This window comes from Phlebotomus papatasi, chromosome 2 (genome assembly GCF_024763615.1).
Source record: "Phlebotomus papatasi isolate M1 chromosome 2, Ppap_2.1, whole genome shotgun sequence".
NCBI classification, from domain to species: Eukaryota; Metazoa; Arthropoda; class Insecta; order Diptera; family Psychodidae; genus Phlebotomus; species Phlebotomus papatasi.
In genome coordinates this window covers 96204704-96228520 of record NC_077223.1, presented here as the reverse complement: position 1 = coordinate 96228520, position 23817 = coordinate 96204704, and the positions used below count along the sequence as shown (strand labels likewise).

The 23817-nt window shown below is 35.4% G+C and overlaps 2 protein-coding genes across 2 annotated transcripts; one reads left to right on the top strand and one right to left on the bottom strand.

The window, feature by feature from the left end:
- Positions 1 to 794: 794 nt before the first annotated feature.
- On the top strand, positions 795 to 5365 carry LOC129801089 (multidrug resistance protein homolog 49-like). Its single transcript, XM_055845849.1, has 7 exons — positions 795 to 1796; positions 2772 to 3298; positions 3333 to 3364; positions 3607 to 4297; positions 4357 to 4513; positions 4573 to 4977; positions 5042 to 5365. The coding sequence occupies exons 1-7, from the start codon at positions 795 to 797 to the stop codon at positions 5363 to 5365; spliced, it is 3138 nt and encodes a 1045-aa protein (XP_055701824.1).
- An 11-nt stretch (positions 5366 to 5376) lies between these two features.
- On the bottom strand, positions 5377 to 23026 carry LOC129802557 (pre-mRNA splicing regulator USH1G). The gene is made up of 7 exons (XM_055848483.1): positions 22925 to 23026; positions 22041 to 22200; positions 10127 to 10270; positions 9514 to 9655; positions 8692 to 9440; positions 5679 to 5906; positions 5377 to 5617 (listed from the first exon to the last, which is right to left on the bottom strand). Exons 2-7 carry the CDS (start codon positions 22061 to 22063, stop codon positions 5452 to 5454), a joined length of 1452 nt encoding a protein of 483 aa, XP_055704458.1. The 5' UTR covers positions 22064 to 22200; positions 22925 to 23026; the 3' UTR covers positions 5377 to 5451.
- Positions 23027 to 23817: the final 791 nt, after the last annotated feature.

Sequence of the window (23817 nt, the reverse complement as noted above, 5' to 3'; positions counted from 1 at the left end):
TGGCAGTTAATGGGCATTATTTTATTGAGACAATTATCAGACTTTGTTGAATTAAGTTTGAGTTGTTAAATTTGTAGCAAATTACTTTTACTTCTTTTTTTCTAATAAATTACCCAAACGCGAATAATCTGACTTATGAAAAAGGAAATTAAAGTTAAGGGTCATTTTAATGCTGATCCATGTGTATTTTTAGGAAGAAAAACTTAATTACTTAATTTATGGGGTAAGAGAGACTGGATACTTTAGTATTTATATTACTTGGATTATGGAAAAATGTTTAGTTTTAATTCAAACAGGACTGTGCTAGCACCTATTCTTTAGCTTAATTTTTAGATTAAGTAAAAGTGTTTCTTCTTGGGAAATTTCAAAGTTAAATCTGAAGTTGCAAATGGCATTCTTGAAGCATAAATCGGAGTTTCGGACTGTAGTCAGGGATTTTCTGAACTTAGTGAGTGTGAATTACTTCTAACTCTATTGTACTTGTCTTCTGAGTACTTTTAATTTGATTATAGTATCAGTTCTCAACTGTGTCAGAAAGGCGAATCATCATTGGAATGCTTTTTCTTATATCTTTAGTCTCAATGTCTATCCCTTTATCGCAAGTGATATATTCTACAGCAACTGGAATGATTGTTGATCGATCCACTTTGAATGGGACAAGTGATAAAGTTTTCTTAGTAGCTCTTTTTGGAGGTAGAGGATATCCGGAAAACGCAACGACCGTAGAAGTTGCTGAAGTTCTTAAAGAAAATGTTTGGACTAACGCGTATCTGAGTATAGGAATGTTTCTTATGATGGTTCCAATAACGGCTTTTGTGATATACATGATGAACCTTATTGCTCTAAAGCAGACAATGAGAATGAGAAAGATTTTCCTAAAATCCGTTCTTAGTCAAGATATGGCATGGTTTGATTGCAAAAGTGGTCTCGATTGTGCTACAAAAATTACCAGTAGCATCGATATAATTAGGGATGCCATTGGCGAGAAGATAGTGACAGTACTGTTCTTAGTCTTTGCCTTTGGCTTTGGAGTTCTTTTTTCTCTACTCATGGGCTGGAAGTTAACTATCATTATGTGTATTACCTTTACTTCGATTAATGTGGCTTTTTCGATTTTCGTCGGGAAATCCGAAAATCGCTTTACTGAACAAGAAATAGAAAGCTATACAAATGCCGGATCTATCGCTGAAGAGGTTTTTAATTCTATTCGGACTGTTACAGCATTTGGAGGAGCAGAAATGGAAACCAAAAGATATGCAGAAAATCTCAAGATAGCAGAAAAATCAGGGATTAAAAAAAGCTTCTACTCTGGGCTTCAGAATGGTATTATGTGGTTTCTATCATTTTTAGGATGGGCTTTTGGTATGTTTCTTGGTATTCATTTTATGGCTAAAGAACTAGATCTACCCGATGATATGAGAACATACAACGCTATCTCCATTCTGACAATTGTTTCAAGTTTAATACATAACTCGCAATTACTAACACTAACAATTCCGAGTTTAGATATAATATCTACAGCAAGAAGCGTTTTTAAAGCAGTTTACCAAGTTATCGATCAAAAGTCAGGGCTTGATCCTTTCAGTATGGATGGTATTATGTTAGACGAGAATTTTAAAGGGAATATTAGATTTGATAACGTTGCATTTCGATATCCTTCGAGACCAACCGTAGAAGTCCTGAAGGGTGTTAGCTTTACATTACAAACGCAACAAACTATTGCACTAGTTGGTCATTCAGGGTGTGGTAAATCCACATGCATACAACTCCTTCAACGGCTCTATGATCCTTCAAAGGTAAAGATAAATATAGTTTAAAGCGGTGGCAGCCAAAATCCCGAAAGCCAAAATCCTGAAAGCCAAAATCCCGAACGCCAAAATCCCGAAAAGGCCAAAATCCTGAAAGCCAAAATCCCGAAAGCCAAAATCCCGAATTTTCAAAATCCTGAAAGCCAAAATCCCGAAAGCCAAAATTCCGAAAGTCAAAATCCCGAAAGCCAAAATCCCGAATTTTCAAAATCCTGAAAGCCAAAATCCCGAACGCCAAAATCCCGAAAAGGCAAAAATCCCGAAAGCCAAAATACCGAACGCCAAAATCCCGAAAAGGCAAAAATCCAAAAAGCCAAAATACCGAAAGCCAAAATCCCGAAAAGGCCAAAATCCTGAAAGCCAAAATCCCGAAAGCCAAAATCCTGAATTCTCAAAATCCTGAAAGCCAAAATCCCGAAAGCCAAAATTCCGAAAGCCAAAATCCCGAAAGCCAAAATCCCGAATTTTCAAAATCCTGAAAGCCAAAATCCCGAAAGCCAAAATTCCGAAAGCCAAAATCCCGAAAGCCAAAATCCCGAATTTTCAAAATCCTGAAAGGGATGAAATTATATGGATGAAAATGTTTAGAATAATTTCCCAAGATACAGAAGATTTCCCTTTGCCTCCAGCAAGCACGGGCCCAATCGTGGGAGTAGCTATGACACTTTTAAGAATTCGGGATTTTGGCTTTCAGAATTTTGACTTTCGGGATTTTGGCTTTCAGAATTTTGACTTTCGGGATTTTGGCGTTTGGGATTTTGGTTTTCGGGATTTTGGTTTTCGGGATTTTGGTTTTCAGGATTATGGTTTTCGGGATTTTGGTATTCGGGATTTTGGCGTTTGGGATTTTGGTTTTCGGGATTTTGGTTTTCGGAATTTTGGCGTTCGGGATTTAGGTTCTCGGCATTTTCACCGGGACCCCGTTTAAAGTATTTAAAATTACCCTTAAGACTATTCTTTCAGGGAAAGATTACAATTGATGGGGTTGATATGAAACAACTCAACATTGGCTATCTGAGATCTCAGATTGGAGTTGTACAGCAAGAACCAGTTTTGTTCTCAGGAACGATTGCTGAGAACATCCGATTCGGGAATCCTAAAGCTAGCATGGAGGAAATTATAAACGCGGCCAATATTTCATATTGCCATAGATTTATCGAGACACTTCCGGATGGATATAATACCATGCTGGGGGAAAATGGAGCCCAGTTATCAGGGGGTCAAAAACAGAGGATCGCTATAGCAAGAGCCATTGTTAGGAATCCGAAAATCCTCCTTTTAGATGAAGCCACTTCAGCTTTAGACGCAGACTCTGAAAGCATAGTTCAGAAAGCCCTGGATAAGGCATCAGAAGGTCGAACCACTTTGATCATCTCACACAGACTTTCAAGTATCCGAAAAGCTAACCAGATCATTGTTTTCGATCAAGGCCAGATTGTCGAAAAAGGAACCCATGAGGAACTTATGAGTAAGAAAGGAGCGTTTTTCAAGCTGTATATGGCTAATAAGAAGGTCAGTGATAAGCATACTCTTAACAGAGGGATGTCAGAATCTCTGTTAACCACTGATAGTCTTACAGTGGAACACATTAATCAAAACAGAAAGAAAAGTGAAGGAATTGTATCTCCTGATCCTGAACTTACAAAGAGTACTATGAATCGTACTCTGAAGCTTGCTTTCAGCGAATGGAAGTTAATGTCTATCGGTATAGTCAGTTCTCTAATTATGGGAGTTTGTTTCCCCATAAGTTCATTCTTCTATGCAAGGCTATTGAAAGCGTTTCAATTCAACGATATAGATGAGATTTATAGCGTAACCCTTTCCAATGTCACTTTCTTGATAATAACAGCAGTTTTAATTGGATCAGCTACTTTTGTTCAGAATTTTTCACTGGGAAAAGCAGGAGTTCGTATCACATCAATGCTGAGAAAGTTGTCTTTCAGCGCAGCATTGAAGCAAGAAATCGCTTGGTTTGATATTCCGGAAAATTCTGTTGGAGCCCTCTGTACCAGACTTGCAACGGATTGTACAAATGTACAAGGAGCTACTGGTAGTCGCCTAGCTGGGAACTTGCAAGCTATGGCTTCTGTTTCAGTTGGGGTCCTGATAGGGCTATGTCTCTGCTGGAAACTTGCTTTAGTGGTATCGGCTACCTTACCCTTGCTTCTATTTGTGGCAGTCTTTGACTCACACTATGCGAAAGCGAGTATGGAAAAAGTCAAAAAGTCGATGGAAAACGCTTCGAGGATTGCAGTTGAAGCTATCAATAACGTACGAACTGTAGCAAGTTTAGGTCAAGAACAACATGTTCTCGATAGATTCAATAAAGAATTGGCAATAGCCGAAATTGAAGTAGAGAAAAGTATAAGATTTCGAGGTTTAGCCTATAGTTTGAATATATCTATGAATTTCTGTACTTATGCGATAGCTTTCCTGTACGCCGTATCGCTGATATCCGATGGAGAGGTTGATTTTGTAGATGCAGTTGTGTAAGTAACAAATATTAACTTATAAGAATAATTCTATACTGATATTCCTTCATCCAAAGGATCATAGAAGTTATCAGTTTTGGTGCATGGATGACTGGAATTATTCTAATGAATGCTCCAAATGTGAACTTGGCAATTTCGTCTGCTGCAAACATATTTAACTTAATTGACCGTTTGCCCAGTATCAATGACCCGAATGATCAGCCTGTAAGTGAAGTAACAAGTCTAAGATTACGTTTATATATTACGGCTAATCTTAATTGTTTCCTCAAAAGGACATCACTGGTAATGTCAATATGGATAAAGTTGTATTCCACTATCCTAGCCGGCCTACAGCTAAAGTTCTTAGAGGATTTAGCCTACAAATTCCCCAAGGAAAGACTATAGCCTTAGTAGGGCCTTCTGGATGTGGGAAATCTACATGTATCCAGCTTCTTCTTAGATTCTATAATCCAAATCAGGGAAGAATAGATTTCGACGGAGCATCAATCTGCGATATCTCTTTAAAACATCTTCGATCACAGCTCGCCTTGGTTTCTCAAGAGCCTATTCTCTTCGATAGAACCATAGCTGAAAACATCGCTTACGGTGATAATTCAAAGAAAGTGTCCATGGAAGAGATCATTGAAGCAGCCAAGGAAGCTCAAATTCATTCAGAATTTATTACAAAGCTGCCTTTAGTGAGTATCTAATCTAATCTGTTACGTTAAAGTAAACCAGGTTAATCACTTTCAATCTTATTAGGGCTACGACACCCCTTTAGGTCCTAGAGGAACTCAGCTTTCTGGTGGACAGAAACAAAGAATCGCCATTGCCAGGGCGTTAGTTCGAAAGCCTAAAATCCTCCTCTTGGATGAGCCAACTTCAGCTTTGGATGCAGAGTGTGAAAAATCGGTCCAAACCGCTCTAGATAGGGCTAGTAAAAATCGTACTTGCATCGTAATTGCTCATAGACTCTCCACTATTCAAAATGCTGATTTAATTTGTGTTATAGAACGAGGACAGATCGTCAAGATGGGTACTTATGATGAAATCATAAATTCCGGAGAGTTGGACTATCAGTTATGAAACAATGTTAGTTTTAATTTTCCCTGCGACAATTCTTTATTCAAGATCAGTTGGACAATAAAGATACTCTAACGGCAACCTTTGCTTTACAAACGACTATCTGTGATTGCTCCTGGATTACTTAGGGCATTCCTGCGGTCCTCAATAGCATTCATGAGCTTTCTGAATGGTCCCAGTGGCAGTTGAAGCTTCTCAATGTCGACTTCCTTAAGAATCATTAAGATATCTAGTGTGATTTTTTCCTTCTCGAAGCTGAAAATGGAATGAAAATATTTTAGAATTGAGTGTTTTGATTAATTCACGGGGTACCTACATTGGGTAGTACTCTTGCAGACCGAAAGCCAGTAGAAATCGTTCTAAGGGAGTTTGACCGTCTTCTTGATCATCTGTGTCACTGGAACTTGCTACATCTGTGTCACTGTCAGAGAGAACAAACTGATTCCTTGGCTTTATCTTCTGTGGCTTTCTTTTCCGGGAGTCATTAGAGTCAATGGACGAGACATCTGGGGCAATCTGAGACAGTGTTGCAGTTACAGAGCGTCTGAAAAGAAGTTTGATTTATTATAATTAAGTTGCTGTGACTCTAAGAGCTTTTACTGCTCGAACTGCACGGAGAGAGCAGTATATAATCCCTCGATTTTTTCACTGTCCGTCTGTCCGTCTGTACGTCCAACTGTTGCCAGCTCTAGAGGCCAAACGGTAAGAGATAGCGACTTGGGATCTTCGGAGGACCCCTCCATAAGTCGACTCAAGGATCGTTAACATGCCCCTAATTTTCCCCCCACCCCTCCCCTACCACTCCAAAACCATGTTTTTTTGGGATTGTTCGAAAACGCGTACCAAGCTTCGAGTACCAAGCCGTTTGCAGAGAAAAAAGACAGAAAAATTGTTTGTGATAATATTTGTGATTTGTTCATTAATAGCTCCCACCTGTTGTTTCCAATCTGATCAGTGAAAAATTAGACAGAAATAGTGACAATATCCAAGATAATATACTAACCAAGAACCACTGAAGAAGACACGATATAGTGTCGAATGCTCTGGAACCTTGAGTGTTTTAATTTTGGATTAAACCACCTCACCGACGTTCACCGGAAGGACAATTTTGTCTTGAAACAGCAGAATCGAAAACGCGTTGTGCGATTTTTTTCATTTTTGGATATGTTTTAGGAATTACCCAGGCAGACATTTCGACCTTATACGAAAAGACCCTTAAATCATTCCTAATAACGGTTTTTCAAGTTCAAAAGTTAAAAAGTCCCTATAGAGGGCATTTATCAAGCGAATGGGGTCATATTTGGGGTCGTTGGAAAGGTCTTGGAATTTCCGACAAATCTGAATCGGTTCCAATCGGTTTTGAACCGGTAATGAACCAATTCACAATAGATAACTAATTTTTATCCTAAAATCAATTCTATTACTTTTAAAACTATTTTGGGGGATCTTTTCAGTGATTTATGAATCAGTTCAAATCGGTTGGGAACCGGTAAACGGTAAATGATGCGAAAGTACTTTAGCGGTATAGCATCAAAGTCACGAGTTCGAGCATTTCGCAAAGCCTGGGACGCTTTGCCATTTTTATTTATTTTTTTAATTTTCAAAGTTTTAAATGTGTTCTAGCCGAAAACAGTTTTAAATGTTTTAAATATCAGTGCTGTTGCACATTCTTAATTTGAATTTAAATAATTATGGGGGTCAGCCTTTATAGATTACAGTTGCTTTTGTGGTTAGGAGTTGCCAGATAGAAAAGAAGCTTGGAAGTGTCAGTTTTTTAGAGGGAATTCTGCTGCAAAGGACGCTAAGAGATAGATTGCAGAAATTGAGAGATTTTGATAGAAAATAGAGACAAAGATTTCTGAAGGACGAACACGAGCAGGATATATCTTTGAAAAGTTGATGAACATAATTACCTGTAAGTAGAAAATCCAAGAAATATTGTAATAGAAGTTTTAGGGATCTCTATTTATAGGCAATTAGGATAAAAAAGTGAGCAGGAATTAAGGGAGATTTAAGAGGGCACCTTTGAACGCTCAGGTAAAGAAAGAAAAAGATAGGTTAGATGTTCAATGGCTGATCACCCCTTAAATCGTTCGCACATTTCATACATTCGTTCATTCGCACGTTCCTTTCGTTCACATAGACTTTGATACGGTATTATTTGAAGAATAAAGAATATTTCCCATGGAAGAATTTGTCAAGAACAAGTGCTCTCCTATAATGTTAACTCTTTCCGGACCATAACATATCCAGCGAACGAATTCCAGTAAAACTCACTTTATTGTAAGCCTTAGTGGTCAAATATGATACTTTTGTATAGAGAGAATTTTTTCCGCCTCTGGGAAATTGGAAAACTCATGGGTACTCTCGTCCCCAAAAGAACGAAAAGGACACAAACTTCAATTTTCCCAAAGCCAATATTATCGATTTTGTAAACTATTTGTGCGTCAAAGGACTCCTGTACGATGTTGATAACTAAAACAAGGTGAATTATTGACCAGTATCTTGTGGGATATCCAGGAAGTGGTAAAAAGGACACCCAGCTCCTGCTTGCCAACAGATTCCTCAAAATATTTCACACAAAAACACTTTAAAACACATTTCTCTCAACACGATGTTATTGCAGACACATTAAGCTTTCTCAAAAGCCAGAAAAACACTTCCTGGGCAATCAGAATTCACCAAAATCTGGAAGAATAGGAAACACTTCCCCGAAAGCAATCTCTCTCGCTGCCAAATGTCAAAATTATCGGCCATATTGGCAAAAATTTCGCTCCCGCTTGGAATTTTCTTACAAGGTTGGTGTCAAAAAGCAAATGGCGGGCATTGGCGGGATAACCTTGCATTTGACCTCTAAATTTTTGTGGACGAGAGTACCCATAAAGTTTGAACAAGTTTTTTGTAAATTTAAGGAAAAAATATTTTTCGAATTTATGCAATCTGTAATTGTTAGTTATCATACTTACTGACCCCGAGAGGTTTTTCCTTATTCTGGTCTAGAAATATCAAAAAAAAGTCACAATATCTGCAAGGAAGCAGAAAATCGAAAATTCACGATTTTTGACCAAGAATATCTTAGCTCAGGAGTTAATTGGGATCCTGCAAAAAATATCCTAGATTTGGACATCCTTATAGTGTATACTTATCCAGAAGAATCGGATTTTTATCGATTCTAGATAGTCTAAAAAAATTGTTGTTTCCATGGGTACCCAGAGTCCCAAAGGAGACGAAAGAGTTAAAGGAAAAATTTTGAATTGTTCAAAAATTCAAGCATCGTGCGAATTTTCCCGTGTTATTGATAAGGATGTAGAGTTTATGTGATTCTTTACCTGAAGGCTAGAGTTCCTAGTGAGGGCCTATTGAAAAGTCCTGAAGGTCTCTGCATAGTGACTTCCTCACTGAGATCATCCCCATTGGTTACAGCAGCAAGGAAATCCGGTTGACTAACGGATCTGGAGAGATTTCCGTAGGAATTTTGAAGAGACTCTGTGTCATCTTCGTCATTGCTGATTGTGCCAACTTCAAAGACATCCCTGATGCGACCACGTTCCCCCTTGGCCCCATTTGTTGAGGTATGTGTGCCCACGTAGAGCACCTCTGAGCCTCTCCGTGTTCCTTGGAGAGAGCTCACCGTAAGCTTCCCCGATTGATCCATCTTCCTCACCCGGAAGTCATCCGCAACGGCGTCCTTGGGTGCATGGCGCATCCACTGGGGAATGTGTCGCTGAACACCACGCGATCGCGAGAAAGTACCACGCACGTGGGAACTGTAGTTGGCCCTATTGTTCTGCTGACTCGCTTCGGTGGCTGATGCATCACGCTTACTTCCGCCCAGCGGAAGTTTGCGCATTGCTCTGAGAACAGTGGACGTGCGATGGGGCATTGTATGGACATCATCGTCATTCTCCTGATTCATCCGTTGCTGATACTTGTTGTACTTGGCAATCACCTTCACACAGTCTTTCTCTGCTGTCTCCTGCAGGGCTTTCGCTTTCTTCCTGTCCGTCAGTTCCAAATTAGCAATTGCGCTATCGAGATAGATAAGGATATCCTCTCTATTGTTCAAGCACGCCAAATGCTAAATATCAAGTCAATAAAAGAAAGATTTACTATGGTCATTAATAGATAAGAAAAAAAAACTTATCATCTACCTTTGCATTGTGTCTTTCAATATCTTTCGCGTAGAGATTAACGCCAAATTTCACCAAAAAATCCACACATTGCATATGACCTTTGGCAGCTGCAATATGAAGTGCTGTATTCCCATAGTAATCCGTTTTGTCTGGATTTCCTCTGAAAACAGCCATAACAATACGCACCATTAACCATATGAATAAACTCAGACGGTATTAAGCAATGGAACTAATCTCTTAATTTAAGAGACACCTCACGCCACCTCACGCATTACCAATTAGGCGTAAATTAATGACTTATTCGCTCAAAAAATATTTTCTTTTGAGACCAAATTGATTTTTTTAACACTTTCTAAAAAAACAACTATATTTTTGAATTTCTTTAAAAAATACTTGGGATTTTTAGAGGCAAGCATCATAGTGTTGCGTAAAATGGAAGTGATAAGGAATTTCCCAATGTGGCTGAAATTATCAGTTGAAGGAATGGGCTTATCAGCAAATATTCGATATTGCCTATATATGAACTGAATTTGAACTTATCAAGTGCTATACAATTGTTTTGACCATCAATTGGCCAGAATCAAAAGAATGCGATAAGATTGTTCAATATTTCTAGAGCTTGAGAAATTACCCTCTTCCAACGAGCAGTCGAAGAACATCTAAGCGACCTACAAAGGCAGCACAATGGACTGGGGTCATCCCGGTGGCATCTCTTGTGTTGAGTTCTTTGGCTGTACCTTCCTTAAGGACGTCCAGAAGGCCATCTCTAGCAGCTCTGTATACATATAAGAAAAAACATTGTTAAAAGAGACTTTCAAAAGTAAAATAATCTTAACAAAAATGTATCTAAATTGCTTCAAATTTCTTCTTGTTTCTTTGAAATTTCAGAGGACCAACACATTTAACCCTTTAAGGACAATTGGGTCACCAGTGACCCAAAAATGCAATTTTACCTAGGACCATCTAAAGTCATGTTTCGCTCTAAAAAGGAAGAAAGAAATATTTTTTCCGATCCCTATTTTTAAACCCTCTGTTCCTTAAAGGGTTAAAGAAAGACCTTATTTGTTATAAATAATAATATTTCAAGAATAATTAATAACTATTTTTTGATTATTTTTCGTCACTATTCAAATTATAGAGAGATTCACGATTTTTCCTTTAAAAATGTGTTTTTATCTGTAAAACATAGAATTTATGCCTCATATCCTTTTAAAAATATAAAATAATAGGGGAACAATTTGCATAAATTGTGCCCTTGTTAAATTAGCGAGGAAGATTAAGAAAAAAAATTGTTGACTGAATAAAAGGAATGAAGACTTATTCCCTTAACCCTTTAAGGACGATTGGAACACCGGTGTCCCATAAAGAAAATAATTTTTCCTGACTACCTAGAGTTATTTTGTTCTTATGTCTGTACGTAATTGTAAAGTAGAAGGTTGAAGGAATCTAGAATTTTTTTTGCAAGTCTTTAGCTATTTGCTATGTAGTAAATATTAAAGCTCAAAAATGTCGAATTTTTAAATTCTCAAATTCATAATAGATTTTATTTATTTTTTATACTTCCAATTTTTTCTAAGAAAAACCCTTTTGGCAATGAAAACTACAATACTCATACGTAATATTTTTCATTAAAGCGAAAAATAATATTCATTGGTATTGTCAGAAAAATTACTTAAATTTTTAGGCTATTTTCGTTCCAATCGTTCATAGAGGCAAAAAACATACCGAATCAGACTCTGTTGGACTTTCCAAGGTTAGATGTAAGACTTATCATTCAGTGCGCAAAAAGTATCTCGTCGTTAAAGGGTTAAATATTAAACGCTCTTCTATTTGAACTAAAAGTATTGTTGTAAACCTATGTTTCTATCTTTTGCAGCATGTTAAAGTCAAAATTTTCTCGTAAAAATGCAACTTTTGTGTAAAACATTGAAAAAAAAAGTTACGATTTCAAGATTTTCTTCGGGTTTTCTTGGTTTAAATATGAAATATACTTACTTGTAAGAAATAATTTTTTTAGTTGATTTTTCTCAGATAAGAATTACGGACTGGGGATCTCTTGCTAATAAAGACGTAGCGCTCCAGTAAATTATTCATTACCCTGCCATTTTAGATTTTTTTAAAATTACTTAATCTCTTTAAATGCGTATAAAATTATACAAAAGATTTCAAGAGGATTGGTCGTTTCTTTGTCCTCCAAAAAAAATCTCGAAAAACATCTTCTTTTACCTTTCTAATGACACCGCAGTGGTTTAGAAGCGGCCCAAGAACGGATTTGAATAGTAACGTTTATAGCAGTTAGGTTTTTTTATAATATAAAATAATAATATATTATAATGTGCAAATTCCCTTGGAAATAAAAGCAATGCTTTCACATCTTTCGGATTGAAATTCGATCAAAACACATTAAAAATCGAAAAATTCTTATTAGCCTCTTGTTTACTTTATAAGGGGTCAACAAAAATGTGAAGAAAATATCTCTAACTATTTGGCCTTTAATCAAATATGATCCCAAGGGTTTCCTGAATACCTTGCGTTCCCTTAAAATTACCCATGAATTCCCCAGGTTTCCCATGAGTACTCTGGCCAGGTTAGGTCGAATCCCCCGAAATAAATTACCCTTTCTTGTCATAAAAAAGGCATTTAACGCTATTTAAGTATTTACAGTGCCGGACAAAATTGTACCAATGTTTCAAAATTCTCTATACAGGATTTAATATCTCAAGATCTACTTTATATTTTGACTGAAACCGTTTTTTTTTAGAAAGCTTTATTATAAAGATACAAATTGTGCCTTATTAGAATTTTTTATGAGGACTAATATTTTTGTAGAGCCTTTTAAAAAACGGATGCATTGATACAATTTTGTCACTTGTACCTAAACGCTACTTTTTGTTCTAAAATTTTATTTTATGAACTATTTACGTAAAAGGAATTTAATATAATGACTTTCGGCTGTTATTAATGCATTTTGCATGAACATTTCCGAAATTTTTTCACTTACAACCTAAGTAATGGTATATTTGAGTAAAATACGCTCTTATATGAAAAAGTGTATTAATAACGGATTTTTGTTCAACAGAAAGGCTGCAAAACATGACGCAGGCCATATCACAGAGCAGACTACGTATCTAGACGTGATCCAGTGGCAAGACTATCAAATCCGGAATCAAGTCGCGGTTTTTACCATTTATTTTGGGCGAAAAAGTCGCGTTCGGCGAGGTCTAAACTATTGACTAGCCTTTCAAACTAGTCAAAATCGATATCTTAAGCAACATAAGCTTCAGGGTATGATAACTGAATCATAAAATACTTAGCTGAGTCACCGGTAAAGCAGAGAAAGGGTACGAAATGTAAAAGAAACTGAAACAGTTTTCAACTAATTTAACAATTTGTCAATTAAACCGATATTTCTTAAGATTTTTCAATTTCTTTTTGATCCCAGGTGGCTATTTTACATATTTTTGCGCTATATTAAATATTTCTATTGTCTTACAGCCCTATCGTCCGATTTTGGTATTATACTTTATGATACTACATAAATTCGTAAAATATTTATAATTCGCTGCTTTTTTGCCTATACAGGGGTATATAGGTTTTTCAGCCCGGTGGCTCAGTTATTATGTCCCGAAGCTGATGTTGCTTATATGGGCTTCAGACTTAAGGCTTAGCCATAAGGGTTAACTTATTTAAATTCTTATCAGTCGAAAATTTTTGGAAAATTTTGACTTTGAAATGGATTATTAAGGGGAATTAAACTATTTGAGTCAAAAGAACAAATTAAATTGGTTGCTATTTAGGATTTTGAGAGCTTCGGAAACTAGGCTAAACCTCTGGTCTGAAGACGGACTTAGGATATCGATTTTGATTAGTTTGAAAGGCTAGTCAATAGTTTAGACCTCGCCGAACGCGATTTTTTGCCCAAATACAATAATAAATGGTAAAAAACCGTAACTGGATTCCGGATTTGATAATCTTACCACTGGATTACGTCTAGATACAAAACAACTCTACAAAAATATTAGTCCTTCTCATAAAAAATTCTAATAAGGCACAATTTGCAACTTTATTATAAAGCTTTCTAAGAAAAAAAAGTTTCAGTCAAAATATAAATTAGATCTTGAGATATTAAATAATTTATAGAGAATTTTGAAACATTGGTACAATTTTGTCCGGCACTGTAGGTCCTATTGTATCAAATGTTTAAAATTTTTCTATTTGTAATCTGGGGTGACAACTTCTTTTCGATACTATCGACTGTAGATTCTGAAAAATTTAAACGATAAGCTCCACTTTTTGTAGCTAATATAAATAGTTATAACCAGTCACATTCTTTTAAAAATGGTACAATAAATCGATTAATAATGTTTCAAAATGCGTCATTTATTAAATCTAACAGTTACAGAATTATCGATATTATCGATTCGATAGTATCGAAAAGTTATCATTCGACCCCTGTTTTTTTTTCAATTTCAAAATAAGGCCATTGTTAGTGATTTAAAAAAAAATATTTTTACCGCCTATTTATTAAAACATTGCATTAGTATTTTCATTGATGAAAAAATCCTAAACTTTATACCATTTTTTTTGTTGAAATAAAATAATAAAATTAAATATTTCTTTAATATGGATGATAAATTCGTCTAAATTATTTCCTTATATCTCGTCACGTAAGATTTGATAAAATATATATTTTAGCGGAAAATCACCAGTTTTTGTATTACTTGTTTATGATACCAAAAACAATTTCCGAGATAATATTATTTACAACAGAGACAACAATGCTCTCGGTTTTTAATGAACATCTGTAATCTGTCTCGAGAGAAATTGGGAGGAAAACTACCATCATTAAACAGTACCAATAAAATAATCAACAGAGCTATTAAAATGAATGAATGAAGTTTTTCTTTTCTTCCATTTGATGAACTTTAATGAAAAGTTATATGGTGATTCAGAGGCAGATATTAGGAAATTTTCTTCCATACAGAAATTGTTGAGTCTGAAAAACTGCACTTTAAGCTAATTTTACGAGACAATTGTTGTAATTTCGCTTTTCTTAGCACTTCTCCTATATTTGTTTCTCTTTTGCGTGATTGTCAATTATGAGATCTTTCATCAGCTGGTGCTTTCCTTTCAACCTTCTTCACTTTCCTTCCTCTGCGTGTGTCACTAAACTAAAAAATCACGCAGATTGTCTTCATTGCCAAGTCACACCATTCAACAATGTGGAATTTGAGTGGATTTTTGCCGTAACTGCGGAAGACACCACAAACAATCTGCTGATGTTGAAAAATGAAATAACCGTGGAAAATGTAGATGTATTTTGGTGGAATTGGAAAAAAAAGAAAGTGTCTGATATTGAGCTCTCTCGTGCTCTTTTGTGTCACACTAAAGTATTTTTTTCGTAGAAATATTGCTCTGATAAAACCACCATCGAATGAAACCTTATCTATTCGTCATATGAAACACGGAAGTCATACGAGCAAAAAAAATATTATTTCAATACTTGTCTCTATTGGCAATTCAAAGGGCTGTGCCCAGGGTGAATCTCACAACGTTAAAAAGGACAGATAATCCTAACCGGCTTATGTAGGTGAGATTCTTAACGTGAGCTAGCTCGGAGTGCATGCAAATTCGATTTAGAGCTGAAGTTGGGAGACGCCATTCAGTTATCTTGAATCAAATTCGTGAAATTATGCAAATTTTGTATTTAAACCAAAATATCAAGGATTTGGATGAACTGGCAGAAAAGTGATATATGGGTGAAATGTAGACCAGAATGTTCTCTATAATTTTCCCATAGAACATGATCTCATCGATTACTCAGAAGCCAAGATAAGCGAGGTTTTTTGTTTCTTAACTCGTTTTTTCATCCAGAGTGCCCCAAGTAGTCATTTGTTGAGCTTCAACTATTTCAAAGAATTGTTGTATTTTGTGGGACTTTCCATTTAAAACCCTATTTTAAGTGTCTTGGTGGAGTAGAGGCAGTCAAATTGGCATCTGAGTGATTTCAAAGCGTTTTTATGGGAAAAATCAATTTTTTCACACTTAAACGGCAAAATCGGAGTGATAGCGTAGTCTGAGCGGAAAATGATGTATGGACGAAATGTAGAGACAAATGTCCTCTACAATTATGTTGAAGTAATCATCAAAATCGGTTCAGCGACAGTCGAGATAATTGAGGTTATGTGATATTGAAATTGGTTTTTCGACTGTGGCGCCCCTGGTGTTGGTCCCACGAAGTTCAAATATTCTAGAAAGTTGTAGCATTTGGTGAGATCTTTCGTTTAAGCCCTCACTCATCAAAATCGGTCACATAGAACCGGAGATATGATTTTTTGAATTTTGTGAACTTTGACCCCTCATATCTCCGGTTCTGTTTTAACCACAGCGCGCATACGCACCATTTTGGAAACGTCCTAGACTGGACTACAACATACTAAAATTTCATTAACTTGCACAATGCCGTTTTTGAGAAAAGTGACTTTGAATTTCGATGAATTTTGACGCTATCACAGCGCCACCTGTGGTGACTTTTTGAACTTCCATCTGAAAGTGCTCATCGAGACGAAACCAAAAAGGTAAAATTTAGGCCGCTATGTTAATTAGAACCGGAGATAGAGGCCGGTCAATGTTCGAACTTTGACCCCTTATAGCTCGGGTCAGGGGTTATGGATCGACTTAAGGTTTTTTTTGTTTGATAGGTATAATCAACGGCTACAACATACTAAATTTTCAGCCCGATGCACAATGGAATTTTTGAGTTATTTAACTTTTAAGATTTAAAAATTTTCTTTTTAAAAAAAGCGCCCCTAGCGGTGGTTTTATGAACTTGCGATGTTAGAAGGGGAAGTGGCATTTTACGAGAGCTTTCCAAAAAGCCCTCACTTTTTAAATTCTGACAATTAGAACCGGAGTTATGGCCATTTTAAGAAATTTTTTTTGGACCCTTATAGCTCGGGTCAGGGGGGTCGGGGGACCTTAAGTTTGGTATTGATGGAAAGCTCTAAGGCCCAGCTATAACATACTAAAATTTGAGTCCGCTGAATGCCATAGGGGCGGAGCTATTGAGAAAACAAAAAAAGGGGGGTCTTCAAAATGGCGGAAGGAGGGGTGGGGGGTGGGGGGTCTATGCACCAAGTTGCAATTTTCACCCGATATATAACCTTTGCCGAAAACCGCAAGTCGATATCTTTTTTAGTTTAGGAGCTATTAAGCTCCAAAGAGCGGCCGGCCGGCCGGCCGGCCGGCCGGCCGGCCGGGAACGTAATTTAGCCACATATATATTCGGAATCAGGAAGTGGCGAAACACATTTTGGCCAAATTTGAGGTCGATCGGACGACATGAAATTTTGTTAGGATTATAGTAGGTGAGATTGTTAAGAATCTCACCTAATAAACAGAGGGTCGAAAACGGACTAATGTCCCCTCGGCAAAGAACATTATTGACCCCTATTGTTAACAATCACGTATCACGTACAAGTCGCACTTGTTTCTGGGTGTTACCCCTCAGGCAAAGGCACATGTTCCAAGGCATTGGGTTTAGAACTGCAATCCATTTTAATTACTCTTATAATTTCGTAGTATAAAATATAAAATCAAATTTCATATTAATCAAAATGTTTTACAGATATTAATTGCGTCATTATCAATCGTAGATTGAGGGCTCTTGACTTTATATTCTTGATAAGAATTATGAAATCACCTCTTAAACTGTCTTAATAAGTCATGTAATAATCTCTTTTTAACATTTGTCTTTAAAACATTATATTGATAAATTTACAACCAATTAAATTCGCAAAAGACAATATTTACTTTATTTAAATATTCCCAATTTTAGCCTCCCAAAATGCTAGATGACAATTCAGATAGTTTGAAATACTGGAATAAGTATATAAAATTGTCTTCAATTAGAAACAATCGAGTCGTGAAAAGAGTAACAGTACTAATATTCTAAAATAATTTTACGCTACTCACAAATTTATATTGAAATAGAATTTAAAGAATAAATTTATGATTTAATTACTCGTAAAACATTGTTTTATAGAAAAGTGATCCAAAGAAAGTGGTGACAATATCTCTAATAATTCGATAACTTTTAGGTGTTAATTTTTGCTTCTCTAAAACATTTCGGAGTTGTATCTCCAAAACTACAGTGGTAACATCAGTAACATAAGATTAATAATTTAAATTAAAAGTATGTATATAGCACAAGAACAAGGATATAATGAGTTCTTGGCCTCCCTATCTACACTGAGAAAAAACCTAAAAAGTTAAAACAACTTTATGGCAGAGTTGAATTAACTCTACGAATATCGATGTAATTGTTACTCTTTTTCGTTGCAAATTTTAGTAAATAGAGTTGAAACAACTCTTCGTGCGAGTTGAATTAATTCGTCGGATATCGATGTAATTATTACTCTTTTTCGATGTAAAATTTCACAAAATTTCATCTCGACTGAAGTATATGCTTAGGTGTTTTCGTTTTAAGAATATACTTCAGACAAGAAGATTTTCATATGACAAAGTTCATAAGGAACATCAATTAGAAATATGCCTAATAGTGTTTCATGAAGACATGCGTGCATCATACATGATATTTCGCTCCGAACATAGAGAACTTGAAGTCAAGAAAATATTAATAAAGAAAATGATAAAATAAAAAAAAACATAAAATTGCAAAAAATATTCATATTGGGATTTGAAAAAGTTATTTTAACTCTAAAAAATATTTTTTTAACTCTTGAAACGAGTTATTTTAACTCCTAAAACGAATTATTTTCGTTTTTAAAAAGAGTTATTTACACTATTTTGTCATGTAAATTTTAGGAAAAAAAGTTAAAAACAACTCTTCCGAATATTACACCTAAATAGAAGTAAAATCAACTCTAAAATATAGTTTAACGAAAATCACAACGAAAAAGAGTTAATTCAACATCAATTCGAGTAAGTTTTACTCGATTATTTTTCTGAGTGTATTAATTAGTCCCCCTTCGTCAGTCAATCAAAAATTTAAATTTATGAATAATATTTAATTTCAATTCCAAAAGTAACTTTTCCTTGAATCCTGATTTCAATAAATCTTAAGCCCATTGCACTATTGCAAAAAAATTGTTTATCGTTTTTACTTCTGAATGAAAAAATGTAGAAATTCTAATACGAAAGGTTACATCGAAAAAAGAGAAATCTATTTGAACTTAAACAAAGCGTCCTAGTTCTAGCTTTGTGGAATACTCGATCTCATGAGATGCTATCCGTGCTATCCATTAATTATCTTTTTGCATGTTTTTTTTTTAAAGTGTATACCGGTTTACTACCAATTAAATTCATCAGCAAGTCAAAAAATAATTTTACTTTAATTAAAATAAATAAGAAGTTACACGCAAATAAAACGGGATAATCGAGAAAAATAAATCAATTATGATTACTTGACCAATTACAAAGAGCTGATAAGAAATTGAATTGATAAGAAAAGTTCACAGATCTTCCCAAAAAAATTTAAATTGAACCAAATAAAATAAAAAATTAGCCCTCCAAAGTATTTGATTGCCCTTTGACCTTCAGTATTTCAAAATGGTGAATTTTCCGGTCATAGGTATCTTTGGACTGAAGAATGCGACTAGTTTTAGTGTAAATTTTTTCCTGTTTTCGTACACATTTCATAAGACATCTTCAAAACTACGTAGGTTGCCAATTTGGGGTTTTCAGTTGCCTTTCCGTTAATAAATTGCCTTTGATCTTGTATTAGTATTTTTTGCAAATTCATTCCACAATGACAGAAAACAGCTGATAAACTCAAAAGTTTTTTCGGCGCACTTGAAACATATGGGAAACATAAGAAATGTCATGCCCCTGTCTAAAACCATATCCAAAAACATATCTGAAAATAATTAAAAAAGCTTGGGCAAATTTTGAGAAAAACCGAAAAGACATAGTGTTGGTGCGTCAGGAAGGCGATAAAGGGAAAAGGAAAAAACGTCTTGTGATAATATTACTTTATTGGGGGTCGCCGAAGACTGGAAGTTTATACCTTTTATCGTTTAAGCTTCGGAACGGTGACAAGTCGGAAAAAGTCGATTATATAACTGCTCTCTTTTTGAATTCGAGCAGTAAAACTTGTGCGAAAAATGGATGTTTTGTCATCTTGTGCAGTTTGAATTTGTATATAATCGGTAAACGATCTACAAAACCGTAGACGGTAAACTACTAAACAATGACAACATAGTCGGTAACATCTACTGTTTAAGAAAAGTGACTGTTGACTGAAAAGTTGTCATTCTGAATTAGAATAATATAGAATACAACCGTTTTTGTATGATTCAAATCACGATACAAACTTAATCTTTTGCATCAAATTAATGCTATTAATTTAAATTAATTTAAATTTAAATTTAAATTAATGTCTATGCAGTAAAATTATTGCAAAAAGGAAAATTATATTGGAAAGTAAATTTTAGGCTAAAAAACCTATTTGTCAAGTAATTTTCATTTTCCAAAAGCTCTTTATCAATTATATTGTATTAGTGTCTGGATCATTGAATAATAAATTTCTTAACAAAATTCCTTGGTTCTACAATATTTGGCAAAATTGTAATGTATACATTGGCGACAATTCAAGTAGAAATAGTGCCTCTGAGTAGTGGGTAGTGGGTAGTATTTAATGTTTATTAGTAGTGAATTGAGGGTCGACCCAGTAACAAGTAAAATTTTGCAAAGACGAAAGCATGGGAAAGTGTTTTGTTGTTTTGTTGTGAAGCTTTTGGTATTTCGGAAACTTGGAATTATCAGGAAGGTCATAAATGACTCTGTTAAGTTATTGGAATTAATAAGACATAACGCAATTGAGTATTTTCATAGACTTAAGGCCTCTGGGTATATCCTTTGGACTAATTTGATCAATAATTTAAATAAAACAACAACTTATGATTTTGAAATTGTGCAATGACCAAAAACTGCTTCATCTTCCCATATTATTAGTAAACAATACAAATTTTCCGGATCTGGAAATTTTTGAGAGGAAAAACTCTTCAGAGATGGCCTCGAAGAGATGGATACGGATAACTATTTTGTGGGAAAAAGAAAGGACATAGAAATTATCATGCAGAATTCACTTGTATTATCCGGAACTATGTTAAACGGCAATACAATTCAGATTAATTATCCGTTAAATAAAATTTATAACCAGAACATTGCGTTTGAACAGAACCGGCAAAATTGTATCAATGCACCACTTTTTCTAAAGATGTGAAAAAAAACTTTGTGCTTTTATCAAAAAATCCTAGTAGGGTAGATTAAGCAGTATATAAGGCTCTCTAAGGAAAAAGAGTTGAAGGTGATGTAAGAATTAAGTCATAAAGTGTAATATTTCTTACAGAAAATGTCGAAACAATGATACAATTTCGCTAAACACTGTATAATTTGCCAATAATTTCACTGCTAAAACAATATCGATTGGATCACACGTTTAGAAATCATCCAATAGGTACTAGAAAATGGTTAAAAAAAATTCTTTGAAATTTGTGAGCTTCAGATCAAGCTTTAAGCTATGTAACACAATATATATCTTTGTATATTTTAATTTTAAAAAATATAGATTTTTACAGAAATTAGTGCAAATTTGGCAAGATCTTCTTACTCGATATTGAAATAAAAATAAAAGAACGATTGAAGTCAAAAGATTTATAAAAATATCTTCCACACAGATTTCCCTTTTTTATTAAAAAAAAAACTCTATGTTCAATCTGTAAAAGCTAATTAAGGCTCTAAAAATCTTTGTAACAGAAAATATTGTTAAAAAAAAATCATTTTAAAAGTTCCATTTGATCCACTTGAAGTGTTTGTCAAAGGGATTTATTTGTAAGTAGAGGATCACGAGGCAGTTTCACGTGGTAAGCTTTCTTCACCACGATTGATTGAATGTTAAAAGCAAACAATATAATAATTGTTTTGTTCCTCTTAAAGTTTATCGCATATTTCTACGATATTTATTTAATTGATATTTCTCAAAGTACTAAGTGAATCTGTTGGCAAAGTATCAAAATAATAATTTTGAGAAAATAGAATTACCTTGATTCACTTAAAAAAGTGTTTTCTTTTCCTGTAGCATCAATCCTATTTTTTTTTTAATTGTCTGTGTATAAAGTTCTTAATGATCTTTTTGGCGATAGGTTATTGACCGAAACCTATTTTAAAAAATTTAAGTAACAAAAGTTCCCGTTTATTTTCAAAAGAGAATCATTTTATTTGCTTTTTCTGATAATTTTTTTTAAATAATTTCCACTACAATTTTGTGCTACTTTTTATAGAATTTGTAAATATTTTTATCCATTCACTTTAATTTCTTTTTTTCATTCAGTAAAAATAATCTTCTTTCTATTCACACGTGTTTTATTTTGTTTGTTTTTTTTTTGTATCAATATAGAGGGGAACAATCTGAATGCCATACAATAATTTACAGAGTCTAATTTCCACTCTTTGCCGGAAATAATGAATGGCAATTAATGATATGGTTTATTGAGGTGAAAGAGAGAGATGAAATGTGGACTCACTTGTGAAAACGATCCGACGACATGACTTAGCTTCTATCCCATCAGCTTTCGCGAATATCCAAAAAATGTCTGAGGCAAAATTTATTCCACTGCACTCGATCACTCGATCTTCACCCAGCTATCACTTCTTTCTCTGCTGATGCACCTGATCGTGGTTTTCCTGCAAAGATGTTCTCAGTGGCATTTCAATCAACTTCCCCGCCCTTTTCCATCCTCCTCGATCGCGATCAAAGACCAGGCGCGCGTGAGTTCTTCGCGATCGTCACAGATTCACATTTAAACCGCGCCGCGGAGAGAGATCCATTAAACTCCGGTCGTGGTATGTTCACATCCGACCAAAGAAACAAGTCACAAAAAAAAGACCCAACTCAAGTTTTCTCTATCTCGACAAAACACTGCCAGAGAGCTAAACTACATTTGCAACACAATAAACAATTAAGAGATTATTATATTTAGTGCAAAAGAAAGAACCATGAGATCGTGTGAGAATTTTTGGTGCAAAAATTTCTTGTTTGTGGAATTTTTTCCCAAGAACCAGCAAAGGTTGAAAAATGAAAATATCTCACATACATGATGGAAAAAAAATTACTTTCAGCTAATTCTTCAAGTCCAAGAAGTGGCTCAACATAAAAATTATTCCATCAACACTCGTTTCTAATGTGACATCATCGAAAGCACGCGCAACAATTGCAAGAATGATTCTTGGAATTTTCAGGTGAAAATTTTGCACAACACGCATCGCCAGACAAAGACTAATTCGCGCAATTCCGCTTTGGAACACGATCGGGCTCATTGATCAGTTTAGCGATTGGTTCCGTACAATTTGGCGGTCGTCGTGGTCGTGAAGGATGAATTTGGGAAATAGGGCACTCTTTTCGGCCTACCTTTGACCACAACACTTTCCGGGGAACTACTCCTGTGCGATCTCACTCGTACCGTTACTCGAGAAAGACTGACTGGAAGTACTAGAGGTAGACGATCGCGATGAACTGAAAAACCGGTGTAAGCGCTGCACGAAGAACTCGGGCGAAAGGGGCGCTTCATTCCACAGGTGAGGGTCTTGTTAGTTGGGTTTCTAAAGTTCAGAATATTTTTATGTACATTTCAACCTCTGTGCTGTAAACAAGGGGTAACTCATTTCCATTTTTTCTGACAAGGGTTTCTGGTTTCTCGAGTTTCGCGATGCAATTTTTGGGTTTCTCGGGTTTCGCGATGCAATTTTTGGGTTTCTCGGGTTTCGCGATGCAGAGAATGGGATTCTCGGGTTTCGCGATGCAGGAAATGGGTTTCGCGATGCAGAGAATGGGTTTCTCGGGTTTCGCGATGCAGACAATGGGTTTCTCGGGTTTCGCGATGCAATTTTTGGGTTTCTCGGGTTTCGCGATGCAGACAGTGGGTTTCTCGGGTTTCGCGAAGCGTTTCTCGGACAATTGACGAGGGTTTCTCAATATGAAATACCCCTTGGCTGTAAATATCGTTTTCAATGGATTGGTAAATAAAACAAACTATCTATGAGAGTGTTCAAATAGACTCACCGTGGTGTCACATATAAGATTAATATTAATATTAAGAAAAGCCGGAAAGAGAATGTGCTAGAAAGAGTACACTCTAGTGGAGTAATACGATGAGTGAGATATTACTGTTCGTATTAATTGCTTTCTGAGTCGTATTACAGGCAATTCGAGCAATTTTTTCCATTCGTGACAACTGTGATTCGGTTAGTTTTCGAGCGAAACACAAGAGAGAGGCATGATAAAACACTTGCTATCTTTTTTTG